At 31.2% G+C, this 23549-nt stretch overlaps 1 protein-coding gene across 1 annotated transcript; it reads right to left on the bottom strand.

Moving 5' to 3' along the window:
- Positions 1 to 650: 650 nt before the first annotated feature.
- On the bottom strand, positions 651 to 15080 carry LOC139482056 (very low-density lipoprotein receptor-like). Its single transcript, XM_071265700.1, has 5 exons — positions 14968 to 15080; positions 7226 to 7400; positions 5744 to 5962; positions 3806 to 3927; positions 651 to 1160 (listed from the first exon to the last, which is right to left on the bottom strand). Exons 1-5 carry the CDS (start codon positions 15026 to 15028, stop codon positions 823 to 825), a joined length of 915 nt encoding a protein of 304 aa, XP_071121801.1. The 5' UTR covers positions 15029 to 15080; the 3' UTR covers positions 651 to 822.
- Positions 15081 to 23549: the final 8469 nt, after the last annotated feature.

Here is a 23549-nt window from a genome sequence, read left to right as displayed (position 1 = left end):
TTCCGGTAGTGCTTGCTTTTTAACTTTGAAAATAAAATACAGATATGGTAAAATTAGTGGTGACAAAATATTGAAAACGAAACGAATTTAAAACATAATTATAAGCATAATACATACGTTTATGTCGTTATATTTTATAAAAGTTTATAAATTTACCTCCATTTACACTTTGTATTATTCATAATCGTTATAAGAATACAAACGCAATACTATTATATATTTTTCTTATCTTAAAACAGCCAAGTCTTAAAAAACATGACTTTGAATACACGTAATGAAATGCAGACACACATTTTGTTATTTTATATGAATACAGTAGTTAAGTTTAACGTTAAGTGAAAACAAAAGAATGATAGCCGCCGCCCGTTATATCAATAGTTAGAGAAGATAGACTATAGTACAATGGTGAATAAAGTAATGTGAATATAAAACAATTGATAATATCAAAAAGCAGTACTGTAATAAAGCCATTTGTAATGCACAAATTAAAAATAGTTATAGTGAAGCTTAAGCTAAAAAAAGCTATCAATAAAACATATACAAAAATATAATACAATATGAATACGAAAGAATGATAACTGTACATATACTTCATAACTATTCACAATCTTTAAATGAAAGCATATTTCAAGAAATAAGTAGTGTATAGAATTGCATCAAAAACACTCCAGTATCCGTAGTTACGGAAAATAAGATACAAACTGTAATTATATTACTTTCTACTTTTTGTATAATTTGCTTGCTTAGTCTGTAATTTATCATTTTGTGTCTTCTGTACTATTATTTGTCTGTTTGTCTTTTTCATTTTTAGCTATAACATTGTCAGTTTATTGTCGATCTATGAGTTTGACTGTCCCTCTCGCATCTTTCGTCCCTCTTTTTAAATAACATACCTGTAGATTTAAACACATATATGCCTTTAATCCAGTTGGTGCTATTATATAGAACAATAGGCGTGGATCCTTGTGATTTGTTCCTCATAACTAACTGCTTGCTATCATCAGTATAGTAAAAAATGTAACTTTCAAATACTTCTAAAGCATAGTACTCTAAAGAAGGAAAACTTGTTGAAATGACTGTTCTAACATCAGACCCATCCACATTCACAGATTTTATATGACCATAATAATTTATCCAATAAATTCTTTGTTCAGTCAGATCTAAAATTAAACAATTGCATTAACTATCATACTATCGCTTATATTGACGGCATATTTTTTTACGCCTTTTCAACGAACATTTGTATTTTATTTGAGAAAAACTGTGTCCCTCTTCTTGTGGACTTGTTTCTAAATTCAATTGACATTAACTTCATACAGGAACTTCTAACGAATAAAATAAGTTAGAGAATCCTTATACTTTACCTTTTGCGATATAAATGATTTTCCTACACTAGATCATTAAGAACTGTGATTTTGTTGAACGAATCTTTCCAATAGAATGAAATAAAGATTCAACAGATACAATTAAATGTGCCTTATATTTTAACTTTCATCCAGGATCTGACAATAAGGTTCGAATGAAATACAAACTGCATGATATAATAACTGATTTAATCTTCCAAATTGTGAGTTTTCCAATTCTAAGTAGCATCATTCCAGCAGCGCCTGAATACGCAGTATATATCCCTTAGTTGATGCGATATTTCAGGGCTTGAATTTCTTAACATGATTTCCTTAAAAAAGGTTTGTTGCTTACAAGATAGTTGCTGAATGTGACCCTACAAACTAGACTTATTACTGGATTTTAACTACCATGAGTAACACGACAGGCGCCATGTGTGGAGCAGGATATGATCATCCTTTCGGTGATCAATCCCAGATTCTTGTTGGGTTCCTGTCACTAGAACTCTGCTTATTGTTGTTGTGTTTTGTGTACTTTTGTTCATCTGTTAGTCTCTTAATTTTAAGCAGAGCCGTTGCCAGTTTATTTCAAATTATCATTTTGTATGTCCATCTGGTATGTTTCACGTCTCTTTCATGATGTATTAATTCATTAATAATAGATAAGTTCCTCCCTAGCATAATCGGTGGCTGAGTGTCTAAGAATCGGAATTACTACATCACTATACAGTCAACAATGAGGTCCGACTCCTGCACGAGGTAGGTGCAATGGACTCTTATCCTTATTGACTAGGATTTCCAGTTCTCTCCGGGCACTCCGGCTTCATCAATCAATAAAAAACTTAACACAATCGTGTTGTTGAAAATGACATTTAACAACAAGCAATCAATCAATATTGTTGTATTCGCTCGAGCTGTCTGCATAAAAGTGAATTTATTTATCAATGTATTCTGTATTTATGTATTCGTCTATTCGTTTGTCTATTTCTATTTATATATCTATTTACTATTGTGTTCAATCAATTATCAATTGATTAAGTTGCCATAGAAAATTTTTTTTTTTTTTAGAAAGTCAATGACCGTCAACGCCAAAATGGAAGAAATAATGTTGGTAGCAGGAATGACCCAAATGCAGGTTGCCAAACATTTGGATGTCTCTAGAACTACTATTGTACGGCTTATGATTCTTCTAAGAGATACTGACTCGACAAACCATGGCAGGCTACGTGAAATTTTTTGTCAGGACAGGCACATCCGCATTATTTATCTCCGGAATCTATTTGTAAGCTCGTCACAAACAGCATTACAAATCCACGAAAGAAATAACAAATGAATTTCTGCCTAAACAGTTCGTAACCGATTGCGTCAAGTTGGTATAAGCGTTCGTCGGCCATTGAACGGAATTATCCTAACACAGCGTCACAGGGTGGTGCAACTTAAAACGACTCGGATACGGGTTCGATCAACTAGACTAACATATTCATTTTTCCTATTGAAATTTACCGAAGGCGGAATGCGCGATTTTCTGATGTGATATATAAATTTGGTGGTGCATGGCAACATTATTGTATGTTGATTAATAACCTACCCGGAACGCACCTATCTTTGATTATCATTGATGGTTACATCAATGCAACAAGGTGTAGGCATGACATTCTGGATCCAATTGTTCTCTGTATTTTTCGAAGGAATCGTATTAACCACATTTTTTGGGAGCAAACATTTTGATAAACCTTCTAAAGAATAATCACAATCGTGAGCTGCTATGACCAGCATAACTTATCTTCTTTGTATTTGTGTGTATAAAATGTAACGTGTGAGATATATCAAGTATAACAATTTTTCAACTAATTTTGACAATTTAAAAAAAAAAATGGACGGAAGTTTACTTTTCTTTATTATATGTCCTCTAAATTTCTGATTTTCATATATTACAATCCTGATCTGATGGAGACATTATATATTGCAGGTATGCATTTAGCTATAATTCCAACTGTGAACTTTCCATTTCTATATGCGAACATTCCTGCAGAGCTTTTATTTTCAAATATTCGAAATAAATATATGGAATCTACTTAGATTGTTATTTATGTAGTTAACAACCCTAGTAACAAAAGGAGAAATCCATAGTTGTTCTATCTTTTCCTTTTATGTGACTCTGTTTCCCAAATTTATGCGTTTAATTTGTCATCACATCTTGAATAATTTGCCTATTATTTTTAGAAATTCACGATGTATTTTCTGGAAATTTATAGTATTATTTCCGTTTTATGCTAATTATTCGATGGATTGGCTCACATCCAAATATATTTGTATATTGCAGTGTATGTATTGATAGTATATGCCTAAACCTATCATATAGACGTACATAACAGTAGTACATCTGAAGGTCTTTTAAGAAAATCAAACGTGTAGTGTTACATCAATTCATATACTATAAGACAAATATTCATGACTCATACCTATGTCCATTCCGACTGTACGTACACGAGAGTTCGATTGAAAGTTTGCAATCATACTAGTTTCAGTTAAATTGAATCTGGACTTTGATATTCCTTTGTTGAAGTAGCCAATATACATCCATCTGAAAGATAATTATTATCAATTGAAAGATCAACTAGCTGTGTTTGGCTGTGCGTATCTTGTTTTTGTGTGTGTTTGTGTGTTTATGTGTATGAATGATATTACCTAATACGAGGATACCTTCGGGAAAGATAACTATGAAAATAGAAATACAATAACAATTTTGTCATTTTATACAATTTGAACATTGTCCCCTCGTCTTTCATACAACATATAAAATATTCCATTAGTACAATTTTGGAATACCTCTAAGATAAAAAGTGTACTATCACTGGTTTTCTGTTCAAGCAAGCACAACCATCGTATGACATAAACAATGACGAGTACATTTTTTAACTTAAGTATTACACGAAAAGAAAAACAAAGATATCCACTAGGTAAAAAATCCAAAATCATTTTCAATCCGCAAAAAAGTATAGACTCATACAATACACTCATGGATATCACATGACCATAAGCGAGGTCAACTGTATTGACAGTGTAAGAGTCTCCTTCTATCCATTTATTAGTAATTTAACAAATCTTAACTCGGTTTTAATCAGGCTTCAAAAACAATCGAGCATACCCTTAGTCTCATGATCATGATGATAATGTTATTTTTAGATAAATGAATAAAATAAGGTATTTCTCCTTAAATGATACACCTACACGCAGTGACGATTTCATCAATATATTTACGTGAAATTCATGATTTTTTTCATATTGCACAGCTTTCTTTAATAGAATTGACAATAGAAATGGGTAATGTGTCAAAGAGATATTCTATGAATATATTTATTATGATGTTCAGATCATACTCCTTTGTCATTTGCTTTCTTTCGAATGAGATACTCGACGATATGAACGATGACGTAAGAATATCAGCATTTCACAGGAAATTACACGATTGTGAATCCGAAAGTTATCATTACAAGTAAACATAAAAAAACTATGATAAAATGTGTAATAAGACAATTTGTTTGTCTAAACCTTACAAATACGTCATTGAAAATAGTTGTAGCATGTCACTAATTAAGTTTGCAAAGATCTTTTACGTGAATATAATAATAGGTTTTGTTTACCAGAACGGCGATTATCTGCATTCACCTTGAACGCTTCGATCCAAAATGATTGCCGTATTTGTCATAATATAATTGAAATCATTGCTGATATGTTATCACGGGTTTGACCTTTATGCTGACACTTTACCGCTCGTTATCGCTCGACGTCAAATATATACAATAAAGAGCCAGTCCGTGATACAAAAACAGCATAAATTCAAACCCCCAAATTCTCAAACAACACATCGAAAATCATGAAATAACCCAACGACACCAGTGGGTCTTCAACACAGCGGAAAAATCCCGCATTCGAAGGTTTCAAAAAGTTTGTGCTGGATAATCAATTATTTAGATCAACTGGTGACAAAATATGACTTTCCTGAAAAAAGTAGATAAATTATAATAAATAGATTGGGTATTTTTTAAATTGTGTAAAAAAAATTGTGTTTAAAATTGTAACATTGACAAGGGGAGATGATGTTTTATTGATTTATACAATATATTGGTTATGAACAAGAAAACTAAGTAAACTGAAGAAAAAAATCAAAAAAGAACCATCATACATTACAAACAAAACCATAAATAAGCAAATCCTACCCAACAGATAAAAAATAAATTGCTCCAAGTTTAACTCATATGACTAATGTGATTAAACAATGCAATACATTATTTATCAATTTGTTGCAAATGACTGGTCTCTGTATTATTCGGTTAGATTGAACTTGTAAATTACAACATGTACATAAGATACTGTCACAATATATAGATATAGTATACCTGTTTTTAACATCTAGTCGTAGCATTAAAGCGTAATTAAAAGTTGTAAATATAACCACTACGTTCGTTCCGTCTAAATTGCATCTTGAAAGTTTGTTACTTTGATCATCATTTATCCAGTAGATATGACCATTTGCAGAATCAACAGCTATACTTGCTGGATAGGACGATGTATTTACAACATGTTGCAAGGTTATGTTCTGTGAAGGGTATGGGAATCTAAAAAAGAAATTAAAGTTGATTTACTGCACTAACGATGCCTTATTTAAATCATTTCAAGTATTTTATAATATCATATCTCATTATATTATAACTTATACACAAAAATCATTTAACCTATTATGACAGGCTGCATATAGAAAATTAATTATGTTCTCCAAAACGACAAACATTATTTTTTAATAAATCATCTTTGCAACTATAAAGTAATATCTTTGGAATCATCCATTCTAAAGATTAAAAGAAGGTAATTCATTTAACCATTACTGAAAATCAAAATATCTGTTAGCGATATTTAACAGAAATATGTTCTAATTGATCAAGCCATAATCCTGTGCTTAAAATTACAATATTGAACATTAAAACATGATGATAAATATAGGGGTTTTATGAATTATTGGCGAGTACTTTAAATGGTCAAAAATAGATAACATGATTTCTCGTACAATAATGTGTGATGTTGTCATTTATTTACAGGTGTTGTTTATATATTTAGAGTATGTTCATCAATCAAATATTTCAAGATTTTTCTGGGGGAAATCCTTTCTTGTTACACAATTTTTAATTTTCAAAAAATGATAACTGATAACTCTGTAAATGAAACATTTTAAAATGTTATCTTTAATTGTCAGCTTATCACTTTTTCGTTATAGGTTTTTAATTTTTAATACTGTAAATTTCCAAATTATTCATTAATCAAATAAAATAAAATGTAATAAATAAACATGTACATACATTTTTTTTGGTTAAGAACAATTTATGCAGACTAAAATTGTATAAAATGCATTTTGACCTACAGTTGTTTGCTTTTACAAATTGTGACTTGGATAGAGAGTCGTCACATTGGCACTCATTCCACGGATTCTTATTTTTGGTTTTATTCTTTTAAAATACCACCTTTATCTCTGCACTACTTTTACAATATACTGAAAGTCAATTTACATACATTTTGCACATTTAGCCTGGTACGGAAGAATTCTGAGTATTATCATGATAGTTTTAACCACAGAATACATCTTTTCCATATCAAGTAAAGAAACAAATTATTTTAAGAAATGCACAATCACACGGAATTATTACTGTCAAACATCAAAAATATTTCGAAAGATTTTGTATCAAGTTTTGGTAAGTTAAAGAATTAAACCTCGTCAGTTGCTTCGTTTACATTTTTGTCCATTTTGAATATTGTATGTAATGTTGGTGTCTTCAGATATCTAAAAAGTTAGGGTAAAGGTATTTAACAAAGTTAAAACGAAAACTTACCGCACAATGTCCTTAAAAGTAAATCTTGGAAAATAAACGTATCCATTTTCGTAATCGTAGTCAAATGAATACACAACACTTCCACCATGACCAACCAGTACAGTCAATTTATGTGTATTCACATCAACTTCCATTATTGATTGGGAATTTGCAAACAGAAGTTTTTCATGTAATGCTAAAAAATACTACTTTAAATATCTAGAAATGAATAAATACTTGTGAAATATCTCAATAACCTTGCATAATGCAATATAGTATTTATCACTGCAACAAGTGTGTAACGACATTTCTACACTCGACTTACTTACAATGTATGCACGAGGTTTGCAGAACCTTTTGAATAAATAAAATGTAACTGTTGAGAGAATATCGTATACACAAGTTATATTATAGAACTATGTTTCTCTGATGATTTTATCCTTCCTTTTTGAAAGTTTTGTAGAAAGTTGTGTTCTTTGTATGTGACGTCATTTCGACCAATCATTTGCCGTAAACAGATATTAAGTGATGAGACATATTTTCTCACAACGATCAAGGAATGAGAAATAGCATTAAGATAACATATTTCATTTGTCTTTGTTCTGTTATCAATGTTACTTTACTGTTTGGTCTGTTTTCTGTGATATTCATTTGACGTACCTCGGTACTTAAGCATCCCGTCAATGTGTTTGTATTATCTTTCATTTTTGCTGCTGTATTTTGTATGTGCTATGTTTGTGGTTCTTTGGTTCATATGACGTGACTGTGTATTTTAAAAGATCCCGTCAATGTGTTATTGTTCTATTATATGTCATGTGATTGTTCTATTATAAATGTATTAAGTTGAAAATACTATGAACGAAACAAAAATAGTTTACACGCGTAGGGGTATAGACCATATGCGGATTCTTTAAATTTCTTAAGAACTTCAGGATAATTATAAATCTAGGTCTGTTTCTGATCATGAAAAAAGTTCTAACATAATTTTGATTTTTAACCCTTTATACCAACATTCCCTATGTGAAATTATATTTTTTTGGAAAAATAAAATGAACGGCAAAATTATTGTATGTGTCTGCCATGTGACGTTTACATTCTATGACGTCAAACACGCAAGGCAATGCATGTGGTTTCGAAATTTGGAAGTTTTTTTTTTTGATTTTTTGTTAAATATGTGTTTGTTCTAAGATTGTAACACTGTGATGACTGCTGTACCCATATTCTGACTATTTTACCTATTATGTCTATTTTGTTCATCCGTCGTGTTAAATATAATGAAACTTGATGCAACTGTCACACAAGTGAGAGGTTTAACGCTATAAAACCAGATTCAATCCACCATATTCTACATTTGAAAATACCTGTACCAAATCAGGAATATGACAGTTTTCGTCCAATCGTTTGATTTGTTTATCATTTGATTTTGCCATTTGATTAGGGACTTTCCGATTTGAATTTCCTCGGAGTTCAGTATTTTTGTGATTTTACGTTTAAGTTAAAATATCAGTAAACTTAGTATTGTAGGTTTATTTTAATATTAAAATACAGTGGAGATCACTTCTAACCTCTCATTAGAACTGTCAGAATAATCTGTCATAGAACTGTTCTAACCTGTCCTAGAACAGTTCTAGCTAGAACAGTTCTACCCTAGAACTGTTCTAAGTAGAACTGTCAGAATCAGTTCTAGGTAGAGCTGTCAGGATCAGTTCTAGGTAGAACTGTCAGGATCAGTTCTAGGGTAGAACTGTCTAAAACTGTTCTGGGTAGAACTGTCCAAATCAGTTCTAACCGTAGAACTGTCAGCAGAACTGAATTAATCAGTCAGGACTGTAGAACAGTTCTAAATGACGTCACTGCAGTAAGGGCACTTTAGAATTTAGAAGAAATAAATCACTTCCAATTACTTTGCTATATAATAGCAGATTTTCTATATTTTTTACTGATCAAACGTTACATGTACAAATATCGAAGTGAATAGAAGGTAATCCAACTCATCGGAAAACATTTTTATAAGATTGCATAGGAAACATCATTGTTTACGTTTCTTCGTTCCCCGTTTTTAACAGTCTCTTCATAAAACTCTGCATTTAATTCATGGAAGTTTAATCTTAATTTACCTTGTTTGCCTTGGATTCACATTCATGATTTAAGATTCTGTTTTGACAAATGTTAAAACGAAAATTGTACAGTGGATGAATTATGGGATATTTTAATGAAAAAAGTGTTATTAAACGTAAAAAAACTATATAGGCTACATTTGCATTATCTTGTAGATAATCTGGGAGTCTGGAAGTTTGAACGTCAGAAAAATATACTCAATGTGAACATGAATGAAACATTTGCCACTGGAATTTAGGCTACAAACAAAACCAATCATTTTCCTCCTTCAAATTATTTCAAGAAGAGAACTTATCATACATGTACTTTTTATTTTGAAATAAAGTATATGAATCAGTCATGTGAGTGTTGGATGATGCCGTTAAATAGTTTTGTTTAAAAAAAACACATCATGAACTATACTGACTTAAAAAGTAATTTTTGTGACGATTCATTATTTATTATTTAATTTTGGATGTAACGGGTCTTCTGATTGACTGACATTATTTTATGATCAGCCCATAGAAAAAAGTTAGTCATGTGACCGTATCGTCATCAACATTTTTTTATGGTTTGCCAAGGTTTAAATAGGAATTTAGAATTAAATTATAAGAAATGACTAATATTTTTTTCTGACTATTCGAAATAACATAATAAGATGTGGTGCATGCACACTGTTAACAAATTTGCTACTCACGTTATTCAGTGTGCACCAATTTTTTTGTTTTATTTCTTCATAGACAGAAAAAAATATTACAGTCATTCCTTAAATAACAATATTATCGATACAGAGAGGAAATAATGGCGCGCTAAATTGATTTTGAAATTTGGTATCGTCTTTTTCATGCAATATCTATCCTGACTTAGAAATATTATTGGTTTACAATGAGGCCATACATGTATATATTTACATGATAAAGTATATATGTTCAGTTTTGGTTGATGCGGTCAAATAATGTTGTTATTAAAACAACTCAGTCTGATATATAGAAACTACTGAAATTTGTAAGCAATTCAATATTTTGAATATATTGAAAGAGGAAATGCTGTCTTGTGAACTATACAATCCATCGTGATTGGTTGTTGTCTGCTCTTTGGTCGGGTTGTTGTCACTTTGACACCTTTCGCCATTTCCTTTCTCAATTTTATAAGTGTTTTACTATGCAGCTATATAATTATCTATATATTAAGATTTACATAATAAAGTGTAAATATGGTCAGTTTTGGTTGATGCGGTCAAAAGATTTTATTACACAACTAAGTCTGAAGTATGAAAACTACTGATATTTGTTTACGATTAAGTAAATTCTTTGAATTAAAAGAGGACATGCTGGCACTATAAATTCATGCGAACAAAGTTTTGAGGTCATTTTTTTCCAATATTGCTGTAACTTGTATATAACAGTCCCTCTTGATCTAAAATTATATCTGAATTACTGTGCAGCTATATAGATTTGCAGAAAAAAGAGCAAATAAGGTCAGTTTATATATAAAAAAGAAGATGTGGTATGATTGCCAATGAGACAACTATCTACAAAAGACCAAAATGACACAAACATTAATGACTATAGGTCACCGTACGGCCTTCAACAATGAGCAGAGCCCATACTGCATAGTCAGCTTAGGTTGATGCGGTCAAAATATTTCATAACCTGACTCAGTCTGAAGTATGAAAACTACTGATATTTGTTTACGATTCAATATTTTAAATAAAAAGAGGACATGCTGGCACTTTAAATTAATGTGAACAAAATTTTGAGGTCATTGTTTTCAATATTGCTGTAACTTGTATATTACAGTCCCTCTTAACCTAAAATTATAACTGAATTACTATGCAGCTATATAGATTTGCAGGAAGAAAGAGCAAATAAGGTCAGTTTAGATTGATGCGGTCAAAATATTTTATTGCATGACTCAGTCCACTGTGTCTAAACCACACCGGCAAAATTTGTTCGGACTCGATGGTATCTAACATCCGGCACAATGACGGAACATTAATAGACAGAAGAAAGCTAGGTTTCTCCTTATTTTTTTATTTTTTTTATGATATCGAAGAATATATATACATATACAACTATTTTCTATTGTGATATGCAATATTTTCTACAACCGTTCTATATTAACGAATAAATAAATAAAAATGCATGTCAAAATGACGAATTGAGTGAACCTTGCCTCGAAATTGTTTAATTTCTCGTAAATTGTTCACATTGTACGGAAAGAAAGGTACGGGACGATAGATACTGACACAGAGATTGCAAAACTAGTCATTATGAGCATCTCAATACTTGTATTTCTGTGTATGGAACGAAAGAAATGGGTCATGTCAAATTAAAATACACCGGTTTCGTCATTGTTGTTAATTATGTTTATTATAAAGTAAACTTGGCGTGTTCACATTTATTTATATAGGTTATTATAGTACTAAACATTTTTCTAATGAAAGGCATATCCGTTATAACACTGATCTCCAAACTAATTTTAAATTGAATTTAAATACTCAATAGTAAACACTGATATCTAATTACTTTTTTAACATTAACATTATGATATTTTTATGCCCCACCTACGATAGTAGAAGGGCATTATGTTTTCTGGTCTGTGCGTCCGTTCGTCCGTTCGTCCGTCCGTTCGTCCATCTGTCCCGCTTCCGGTTAAAGTTTTTGGTCAAGGTAGTTTTTGATGAAGTTGAAGTCCAATCAACTTCAAACTTAGTACACATGTTACCTATGATATGATCTTTCTAATTTTAATGCCAAATTAGAGTTTTTATTGCAATGTCACGGTCCACTGAACATAGAAAATGAAAGTGCGAGTGGGACATTGGTGTACTGAGGACACATTCTTGTTTATATAGGTTTTGAGATACATCGCAATATGTGAACCCCTTATTTTTACAAAAAAAAAAACACTAAATAACGCTTAAGTGCCAGTCTGCCTAAGAATCAGGCAGTGGTGAAAACATGACCAAAAAAACCCATCCAATTTGACATTGATTTCAATTCATAATATGTAGTTATGCACAACAATAACATTCATTTCCATTTTCGGTTCTGGTAATAGAAGATATAATTTTGTTGAAATGCACTAGAAATTAACGAATAAGGGGAGATAACTCTGTAATTTGCTATCATTCTAACCAATGTTCTAACCAAGTTATTTGTTATTACCAGACACACACAAACGAAAGACTAATACTTTTTAACTTAGGATGATGGTTAGTATTAAATAGCATGATTAGCTTGGTGGGTTTTTTCTAATCATGTTTTAATTTTTACCTAAATTGCCTGATTCTTACAAAGACTGGCACTTAATAAACAAAGTATGCAGAAGATTTATATTACTAAGAAGTGTGTAAAGTGTGATGCAATAATGATAAATCGTTTTGAGATATGGCGCGACATGTTAAAAAAAGCACTCCTGTTTTATTTACAGGAACTGTAACTCAAAAAGATTAAATTTGATTTTCACTAAACAAGTTTATAGATCGTTTGACCATTTCACAAAATAACTGTGTTCAGTTTCATGAAAACTAGATAGCTGTTCTCAAGTAACGGTGCGACATGTTTACGCTGGACAGAGGGATAGACGGACGGACGGACAGAATGACTGATAGATGGAGGAACGGACAGGTGGAAGGAAGGACAGACGGACGGACGGGTGTGCTCAATAATACTTGCTGTCAAAATTTTGACGGGCGTGTTAAAACGCAATGAAATGAAAAAAAAACTCTAAATTAAAGGTCAATAAGTTTTATTAGGATATCGGCCAAGTCGATCTATTTGTATATCTTCTATTTTTGCTATATGACTTTTATATATATGTTTGAAAATAAAAGAATTAAAAAGAACTTCAAATTCGTCATTTAAGGGTTATGCAATAATTCATTTAAGAACTAATGTGAGAATTTTATAGTAAATGGACAAGTGGTAGAGCTCAACATTATGAAAATAATAATCTGGCCCTTTCGAAATGTCTATGTCTACGGCTGTTTTTAATTACTTGACATCATGCACTTGCATGCCCCCCCCCCCCCCCCCCTTTGTTTGTTTTTTGGTTGACAAGCGGGGTCACAGTAAACTTTTAAAACTAGATACCCTAATTATAATTAAAAAAGACATATGATTTTAAAACATTTGTCAAATGCAGCCTAGTAATTTTTATGTACAAAAATTGTATTGAAAGATAATGAACGACGGTCGTCCGGTGCCAAGTGATGAAAAAAAAATTCCTGTTGGGCCAAGTGAGCTAAAAACAATCAAGAATTCCAAACAAAATAACACCGTTCTTGAATTTAGAAAAAAAAGTGTAACAACTGAAAATTTCAAATTTCACGAACCGGATCGGACATAGCAAACAACTTCACTGGCGTTTTTTTTTTTTCAATAAAAAAAATAAGACGTATTATCTATATTTAAGTGTACGCACTGACATGCCACAAATGCTTAGATGGTCGCAATTCAATTTCTGATGAATGTCTGTGGCCGAAGGAACAATAATATAGAAATGAGGTCAAGGGCAAGAGTATTGAACATATGGCAAATAGGGGGAAATTCGTTATATCTGTGTTCAATACTTGAATATGTTTCAGTCAAACTTTCCAACTTTTGACATATGCAGCTTTATACAAATAGTTCAAAACGCTATGAATTCGAATCACTTAGTGTCGCTTGTTTAAAAATATCAATGATAATGTTTATAATAAACATAATTAAACTCACATAATCCGATTTCGCGGGTGTCACTGTTTTCTTATTTCTTACAATATTTTAATTCGGTATACACTTTATAAGATAAGTGGCGAATCTAGAAGACGTATAGATTGCACCCCCGACCCCACCTTTGATGCATTGTAGTTGTAATCCTTTTCTTCCTATAATCATTAATTTTCCATGTCGATTATGCACGAATATATACTTTTGTCTTATCATTGACGTTTATCCTTAAGAAGATTTATTTTCAACGATCATAGAAAAGATAACTTACATAGAATGATTAGATTACTTATAAAGGAATTCTAGTGTTTGCTTATTTATTTTTTTGAATCTGAGACGAATCATATAAATAATAAGCCATTGTCCTGTGAAAGAACTTGTTTTCCAACGACCCGGTCACAAAACTCCTTTTTAACACTGAAGTTATATTATCAATTATAATGGAATGCGATTATGATTTTTTTTATTTGACCAAACCGGGTTATGCATTGTCAAATCTATGACCAAACCGGGTGGTAAACATTGACGAAACCGGCCAGTTCCATTTTGACATGACCTATTTCTTTCGTTCCATACTCAGATATATAAGTATTGAGATGTTCATAAAATCATTAGAAAATAAGGAGAAACCTAGCTTTCTTCTGTCTATTAATATTTCGTCATCGTGCCGGATGTTAGATACCATCGAGTCCGAACACATTTTGCCGGTGTGGTTTAGATACAGTGAATACGACCAAAAATCATATGAAGTATCATAGAACACATGCCAAAAAAAAACCACGATATAAATATTATATAACTGTAAACACTGACCGTTGAGATAGTGAAGTGACACTGGTACAAACACTTTGACATCAAATTTGCCAAAGGAACTTAGTAGTAAAGTTTAGATTACAATGCAACGTGTAGTTTACCGTTTTGTTTCTATATTTACTTAATATATTAACTTACATTCCACAGCTGACAAATAAAACAATATTAAACTTATTCTGAACCATACTAGCACGTCCATGTTTCTCTTCTTGTAAGTTGGCCGAGAAAAAAGAAAAATAGCACATCTGTTGTGGAAAACAAATTCCTAACTAACCTTGAAATGTTAAACAGGATGTAGGAAAAGTCTTATTTAAATACCCGTTGTGAACAAAGACATTCAAAATTAAAGTTTTTACTATGAATATTTAATAACATACATTTAAGTGACATTTATGACATAATAAATATACGTCATGCGTTTTTTGGTTTGACATATCCTGTATTATGCATATACAAAAGGATAAAAAAAGAATGAACAAAGCTACGGGGATTTTGATATATTAATACAATATGTTCGTTTTGTCATGCAGGACAAGAATAATTAACTGTTAAAATTACAATCTGAATAAAATTCTCATCTAGAAACGACGAAAAACGAATTCAAAGGTATCTATTTCAATCCAATTTGGTAGACACCATTAATATGAACATTAATATGACAAACCATTGTTATTTATGCAGACAAATAGTTTTAAAATATATTACAAATCGTTGACAGTAATTTAAGTTGAAAGTTAATTTAAAATAATTTCTCAGTTTCATGAAATACTGTTTATGCTACGTTCCTTTACGTCCGTTATCCTATATGCCCGACTTTGTAATACTGAAATATGTGTATATAAAACAAACCCATCATAAATACCAGGACTACAGTTTGCATTTACGCCAGATACGCTTTTGTCTACAAACGACTCATCAGTAACTGTCGAATCTAAAACAAGTTTTAAAAAGGCCAAGTGAAGTACAAAGTTATAGAGCATTGAGTACCACAATTCCTACAAGTTTAGCCAAATACAGCTACGAAGGTCTATTTATAATAAGATAGAAAAGCCTTAGTATTTCTTAAATTCATAAGATTTGTAAACAGTTAATTTATAAATATGACCATATCAATGATAATTCATGTCGACAACTGGGTTGGTAACACCCTCGGGAAATTAAAACTCCAACGGCAGTGGCATCGACTCGGTGGTTGTAAATAAACTCATCGTTGATACCAGGATTAAATTTTGAAAATGAAATTCAATGATAGTTGGTCTTTTTGTTGAGCAATACCGTGACCCTTTGGTTTGTTACACGTGAGAAAAACACTTGAAATATGCATTTCCTGACTTTATACCGTAAAACTCATTTATTTTGTGCAAAGATTTGCCGGAATTATATTCCATTTTACCGATCACATTTTCGCATATGATATCATTTTAGTCTGTCATAACTCTTTTTTAAGAAGAATAAGGATATAATGTCATTTAATTTATCTCGTAAAATTGTGATCAAGATCCGTGTTATTGCACTAGTATGTCAATTTAAAAACTAGAGTAATCGGTTGTTTGTGTATAACTCTTTTGAATATTTAAAAGAAGAATGGTATAGAAAACCCCCGATTGACAATAACGAGCGATTTTAATCCAAATACTTTATTAACAAATTGTAGTAACTTGATTCCTCAAAATAATGATAAATCGTTCTGAAATAAATACAATATATATTTTAATTAATCATCTTAACTTGTTCGGTTGAAAGTATTTGCATCCGGTTGCCAAATGGTGGCTAATTTCAAAACTGATGTATCAACCAGTGAAGTGTTTGCACTTTTATTTTCACCAAAGGCTTTTTGAACAGGCATTCACAATTAATTGTTTCGAATCTTAATTAGAAATTCTTTAAAACCTTGCATTTAACTGTGCATCAGTGAAATAGTCGACAGACCATTTCCCTGTTTTACCGTTGTCACTGATTTGAAATGCAGTTAAAGACATTTCCTATAGCAGTTTTGTAAGTGTCTTCTGATTTGAAAAGCAGTATCATAATTATTTATTATAACAGTTATGGGAGTGTCTTTTTATCCTATGCAATTGATTCATTTTAACTAAATCGTGCTTCACCTAGATGCATGTGGATCAGGACGCTTACTTTTTATGTCAATGTTACCTGTTTCGCTTGATTTTCGAGTTCGTGCGATTTCCTCCTTTTTTGTTTTCTCATTAGATATTTTTTTTCATTTTAACATAGGTTAACTACAATTGCCATTATCATAATTGTTCTTTTTTTCTTTAAGTTTAATAAACACTGATAAAAAAAAACCATTAGACTGTTGAATGGTTTTACACTAGTAGTTTTGGGGACCTTTATAGCTTTTTTGTTCGGTGTGTAGGCCGTACATTGACCTATAATGGGTTACTTTGGTTTTTGAATGGAGAGTTGTATCATTGGTACTCACACAACATCTTCCTATATTTATTGTCTTATATCATAACATTTTCGAATTAAGAATTTTGGCATTTTTACAAGTATCAAATTGACATGTGCGACACCGTTGGCTTTCGATATAAAGAAAGGCTTATATCATAGTACACATAATGTAAAGTTACCTTGTCAAACAAAATTGTAAATCAAAGCTGTGTAAAATATGTAAACATGTGTGCATTTATTACTTTGATCAATAAATATCGAACCATAAGGACTATTATAGCATTTCAATATGTGGTTAACGACCTGTATTATTATTTCATTCATAGGATTTGAAACACTATTCTGGAAATGTTCTCATACATAAACACGTTTTTGTTTTATTAGTATGTATCTGTATCTTTGATAGCTATTTGAATAATTGCACGTCTTCGTTGACCCGAATACAGCACCCGGATACAAATTCAAGACCGATTTAAAGTCCTAAAATGATAATAAAACATTGAAATATAAGTAGTCTGAAGAGAATTTGAAATTTGAACGGCCATAAAGTTATTTTTTAATGAATTGAATGATTTATCTAGCTAATTTTAAATGCATATACTTTAGATTCATAAAAAAAGATATTTCATTCTCAATTTTATTGTATAACACATTTGGAGTTATTATGTTGATTTCAGAACAATCAAATCACTAGTCTTTTTTAAACCATAAATTAACTGGAATGTAAGCTATACAAATGAAACCTTCATTACCTTGTCAAAAACGCCCATTCTAATTATAGTTACGGCTTGAAAGTAATAAGACTGCATTAATCTCCTTAAGAAATAATCTATGACCTGTTTTGTCAGGTTTCGTTAAAAAAGAGTATACGACGGTGCGAAAACCTTGAGGGGGCTTGCGGGCATACATTCTTTATATATATATATTTTGGAGCAGATCAGAAGAAGATTTATACAAATTTAAAGATCTTATCAACTCCTTACATCCGTCAATTAAATTTACCATGGAAACCAGTGGTACACAACTACCATTTTTGGATATCCTCATTTTAAAATCAGGCATGCAAATAACAACGGACATTTATTATAAATCCACAGACACCCATCAATACTTAAATTTTCATTCTTCTCATCCGTCCCATACAAAACGAAATATACCTTACTGTATGGCTAGACGAATTTGTGCTATAGTGTCGGACAAAAACATTCGAGAAGTATGTTTGAAGGAATTAAAAGGTTATTTGACACAACAGTTGTACCCGGAGGGACTAATTGAAAGTGGAATACAAAAATCAAAACTTCTCACACTTCAAGAATTAAGAACCCCGAAAGTAAAATACACGGATGAAAACTTAAAGAAAATACCGTTCGTCAGTACACATGACCCGTATCTACCGAACGTTTTTAAAACAATAAAATCAAACCTTCCGATTCTACATGAAAGTAAAACAATGACAAAATTGATACCGGAAGGAAACTTGATCTACAGCCGCAGACAACCTAAAAATTTAAAGAAACACTTAACCAGAGCTCGATTCGAACCGAAGGTTAGTGAGTTTGAAATAAAATATTGCGGAGATTCAAGATGCGGTGTTTGCGGTCAAGAAATAAAATATTTGGAAACGGGAAAAATAAAAACATTTAAAGATGGCAGAATATTTCATGTGAACGCCAATATGACTTGTAAGACAACAAACCTTATTTATTGCGTCACATGTCCTGGTTGTCATGAAAATTATATTGGACAGACCGGGAATAGTCTCTGTGAACGGGTGGGAGTTCATAAAGAACAAATAAAACACCCACAATACAGAAATTCGCCAATTAGCGCCCATCTAGACACTTGTGGTAAAAAACGTTTTCAAATCATACCCATGATTAAATGTAGACGGGATGAAGCCTATCGAAAGGAGATGGAACGTTATTTTATCGCAACGTTCCGGTCAAAATTAAATCCCGAAAACTTTTAATTATAAACAATGACGGAACGTCACAAACTTCATTAACGACGTCGCCCATATCGACGCCATATCAGTTATCCTGAAGAGTCCCAATGGAAGGATGAAATCGATTGAATGGAACTGTTAACTTTTTAACTTATTTTACTATTTTATTTAATGAATATATATATATATATATATAGGATTTCGCTGTATTTTTTTATAAATAAACTTTATTATATACCTAAGAGAAAAATGAAACAAAAAATGTGGTCACTGTTCATTTAAGCTCACAATCTGCCCCCAAAAAAGCATGCCTTTCTGTTTATGTCTGTTGAACTAATAGAGCTTTCGTACAAATTGACGAAAGGTACGTATGCGTGACGAATCATACGTAAGACTCGTTTAAGGGATCCTTTATTGTGACATATTTAAATTATAGTCGTGGAACTTCGGACAATTATCGTGCATGCAACGACACTTATTAAATTGGATTCTCTAGAGATACATTTGGGATTTCAGGACGTAAGATAGGTTAGAATATGATTATTGATACCACCAGTTCGGAGGAGATAACATACAAAATGTTCTAATTATAGAGTAGTCAGATGAAAAAAATGCCCGTAGAAGACTAAAATTGCCCCTCCCGCACTCTTTTTGAAATATTACAATATTGCACTGTTTAACCTAAGAAAATGTCAAAGCAAATACATTGTTTTCTACCCTAACAGAAACTCAAATACTTCCTTGATTCAAAATAAGCAACGCTCAAAATAATAAAATGAAAATGAAGAAAATAAGATGATCTTCATACTATGACATATGCTTGTGCTCGTTTCATATCTTTGAATCATCTCCTCTCCCCTAGTAATATTCATTGCCCATCCTAAATGTTTTTTTATGATACACCGGAGCAATGGAACAGTTATTTAAGCGTATAACTGCCTTTTGCCTATAGTCCTGAACATTCATGAAATATTAGCCACTGGACGATAGGTGACAACTTCGCGTCTATCTTCCAAACATGTTTACTGTTAAATCGTCATTATAAAATCCACAATATATATGTTGCAAAATTGTAGATTCATTTTCTTGATATACAAAGTCTTTTTTTCTATATTAATTCAACATTACCTTTTAAAAACATTGTAGCATCATTTTATAGCAAATCTCGATATTCCACTTTGACAATTTACTGAATGTGTACTGTAACAAATAAAAAAAGATATGAACATTGTCGTTAAATTTAGAATAACGTACTTTAATAATGTCATTGAAAGGTTAAGAACTTGTGCTTAAAAAAATTCCCGCGGAAATGTGTGTACTCGTGGTTTACGTAAGTAACATATCGGACGTAAGTGTATTTGACACTATTTTTCTCTGTTTCATTATATCAAAATCGTGTATTATATGCGATATTATTTTATTTTTTAAATAATTTTTTTTTAGAAAAGAATGCTGTTTTACTGGATAAAACAAAGACTTTTTTAACTGTTATTGAAGAAATGAAATAAGCGTCTCTTTACGTTCGTTCGTACCTTTCGTCAATTTGTAAGAAAGCTCTAATAGGAGAAATAGAGGTAATATTGAAAGAAAAAAAACCTCTCAATTATCTAGTTTATGTACAGACTATTTGAAAACAATAAAAAAAAATATAAAGGTCACCGATGAGTAAAATAAGATATTTCAATTTTAATGCCAAACAAATGTCATTTTTGAAACAAAGGGAGATAATTTGGAGCTTTTACAAAGATATAAACATCTTGTACGTCATCTGGGGCCAAACCGAATCTACCTTTTTTGTAGATTTTTGTACCATATAATAAACGAATAACTAAAAGTGAAATAGATAAAATTTGTAATGAAAAACAAATGTTTTATCTTTTGCTGAACATTTTGTACCCACGAGCTTAAATTAATCACTCCTTTTTTTTTTACCAATATTCACTTTATTTCTTTATAAAATATACCAAAAAATTAGCTTGTTAGATAAATAGTATTTAAAAATTAACTATAAAATTAATGTATTGTCTCAAACAACGCATATAAAAAGAACTGGTTCGAAACACTCTAAATACTTCAAGTTGATCTAGTATGTCTTCGAAAATGTTTGTTATATTAATCTGAGCGTAGTCATGTATACAAAGATATGTAATCATGGGTACATGTATTGATAAAATCGGACAAATTTAGAATTGTAGGGTTTTAAAAAAGTAGATTTCTTGTTTAATGTATGAACAAATGTAGAAAATAAATTATTGATACACGTAAGGTGTTAAAACAATTTTCACGACGCTCAAGAAAGGTTAATACTATATATAATACATACAACTCATTGTTTAAACTATAGCAATACAATAATTTGATAAATGTCTTCGGATGTATTTATATATTCATTCTTGGTGAAATGATGTAGACATTGTTATGCAAATATGAATACTCATTGATTTGTCTTAAATATCGGATACTTATTAATGTTTTAAAGTTTACATTAAATACTAGTAGTCAAATGTTTAAAATGAAGGAAATTATCATTGGACTTCATGAATTCAAATGAACGCAGGATTTTATTAATTTGTCTTTAAAGATGGTTTTTCATACAGAAATAGTAATGTTATGTCTACATATTTTGAACACTAGAGGTAAGACCAGGGTTTCATTCATTTTCATGGCTTTTCAGTATTGTACAATGTTGTAAGCGGACGATTTATGTGATTTTTGTGAACATCTTATATTTATGGCAAGGCTTTATCAAAGTTGCACACTGCCAGGTCGAAAATTTGAACTTGTTTGAACATTTCCATTTGTGCTTCACATATACATCTTTTGCAATCGTTTGTCATCAATGCTTTTGAACTTCGTATTCAGATTTTTAACCTTTTAATTTGTAGCATTTTGAAAACGGAATGTTCGTCTTGCGAAAAGCCAATTTAAAAATCACTTCAAGTTGTTTTTTAGTAAAAAATCCGAATTGAGCTTACCTTTTGGTATGGATTTGCCTTAAACTATAGGTGTAAATAAAGGCAACAGATAACTATGGGAATTTTATAGGTACAGTGCATCATAAGCCTATGAAGGCTGGCTGACATAAAATATTGTTTCATAATTGTATTATAATGTTATATCAGGCTGCACTTTAATAAAACATTATATATATAGTAGTATACCGCTGTTCAAAACTCATAAATCCATGGACAAAAAACAAAATCGGGGTAACAAACCAAAACCGAGCGTAACGCATTAAATATAAGAGGAGAACAACGACACAACACCGACACGCAACACACACAGAAACGGACCAAGCATCAGACAAAACACCACGAGAATAACAAATATAACATGAAAACCAAATACATGAATTTGGGATAGACAAGTACGTGCCACGTCTTATCTCAATACCTCAAAAATAAGAGAAAACACAAACGACTCAACGTTAAAATGCAACACACAGAGAAACGAACAATAATATAACAATGACCATCTTCCTGACTTGGTACAGGACACTTTTAATACCACCATTGATTTTCCCCTATTAGTCTTTGTTAAATTTGCACTTTCAAAAAATTGTGCAGAATTTATCTTTGTTTCAAATGAAGAAATACTTGGCATGAGTAAAGTTTCATCCTGTCCAGTTCTATAGAAAAAGTTTCACATAACATTTCATTGCATATAAGAAAATAACCATCATTGGAAGTTAACCAATCAAATTCCTCCCCTTATTCTATCTGTGTACAAGGTTTAGTCTCCATGTAACTTCAAGATTACAAAATTTTCTATAGAAATCACAAATAAGAAATAATGTTTTTTTGAAAAACCCAAGAATTATGTTTATGACACAGAAATAGTTTTACTGCAATAAAATGTAGGATTAATTACCTACAACGGTCAAATTCAAGGGAATATGTTTTAGACCTACTTTCGTATGCAACCGGATGTGACGTACCATGATTTGGTGGTATTACAGCTATACCATTAAATATAGTATCAGCAGGAGTTTATCATGATTTCTACTTTTAGCCATTTAAATGTTGGTATTTGGAGAACTATTGGGCGTGAAAGGGTATATAAGTTATCGCAGATCAAACTTTTTCGTCCATTGTGTGATAATTTGCGTATTTTGATTGAGGTTAGCCTTCCAATTGATATTTTATAGTGTGATATTATACTATTGTTCAGACAAGAGAGAAGGTTTGGTATCATTAAACGTTTAATCAATCTTCAAAGGTTTGCACCGGTCCTAAGTCAGAACTCTGATGAACAGTAGTTGTCCTCTGTTTATGTAGGTCCTTCGAAATTCTCGTTGCTCGTTTTTATATAGATTAGACCGTTGGTTTTTTTTTCGTTTGAATGGTTCTACACTAGTTATATT

This window comes from Mytilus edulis, chromosome 7, assembly GCF_963676685.1.
Source record: "Mytilus edulis chromosome 7, xbMytEdul2.2, whole genome shotgun sequence".
NCBI classification, from domain to species: Eukaryota; Metazoa; Mollusca; class Bivalvia; order Mytilida; family Mytilidae; genus Mytilus; species Mytilus edulis.
Note: the sequence above shows the minus strand (reverse complement) of the source record. Positions and strands in the feature narration are given on the sequence as shown.

Bases quoted from the DNA above. Each gene is read 5' to 3' on its own strand.
- LOC139482056 (XM_071265700.1), bottom strand. From the start codon at position 15,028: ATGGACGTGCTAGTATGGTTCAGAATAAGTTTAATATTGTTTTATTTG. The intron at 7,401-14,967 runs GTAAGTTAATAT...AGTATTTTTTAG, and splicing joins TTATTTGTCAGCTGTGGAAT to CATTACATGAAAAACTTCTG. The intron at 1,161-3,805 runs GTATGAGTCATG...GTTTAATTTTAG, and splicing joins TACAGTCGGAATGGACATAG to ATCTGACTGAACAAAGAATT.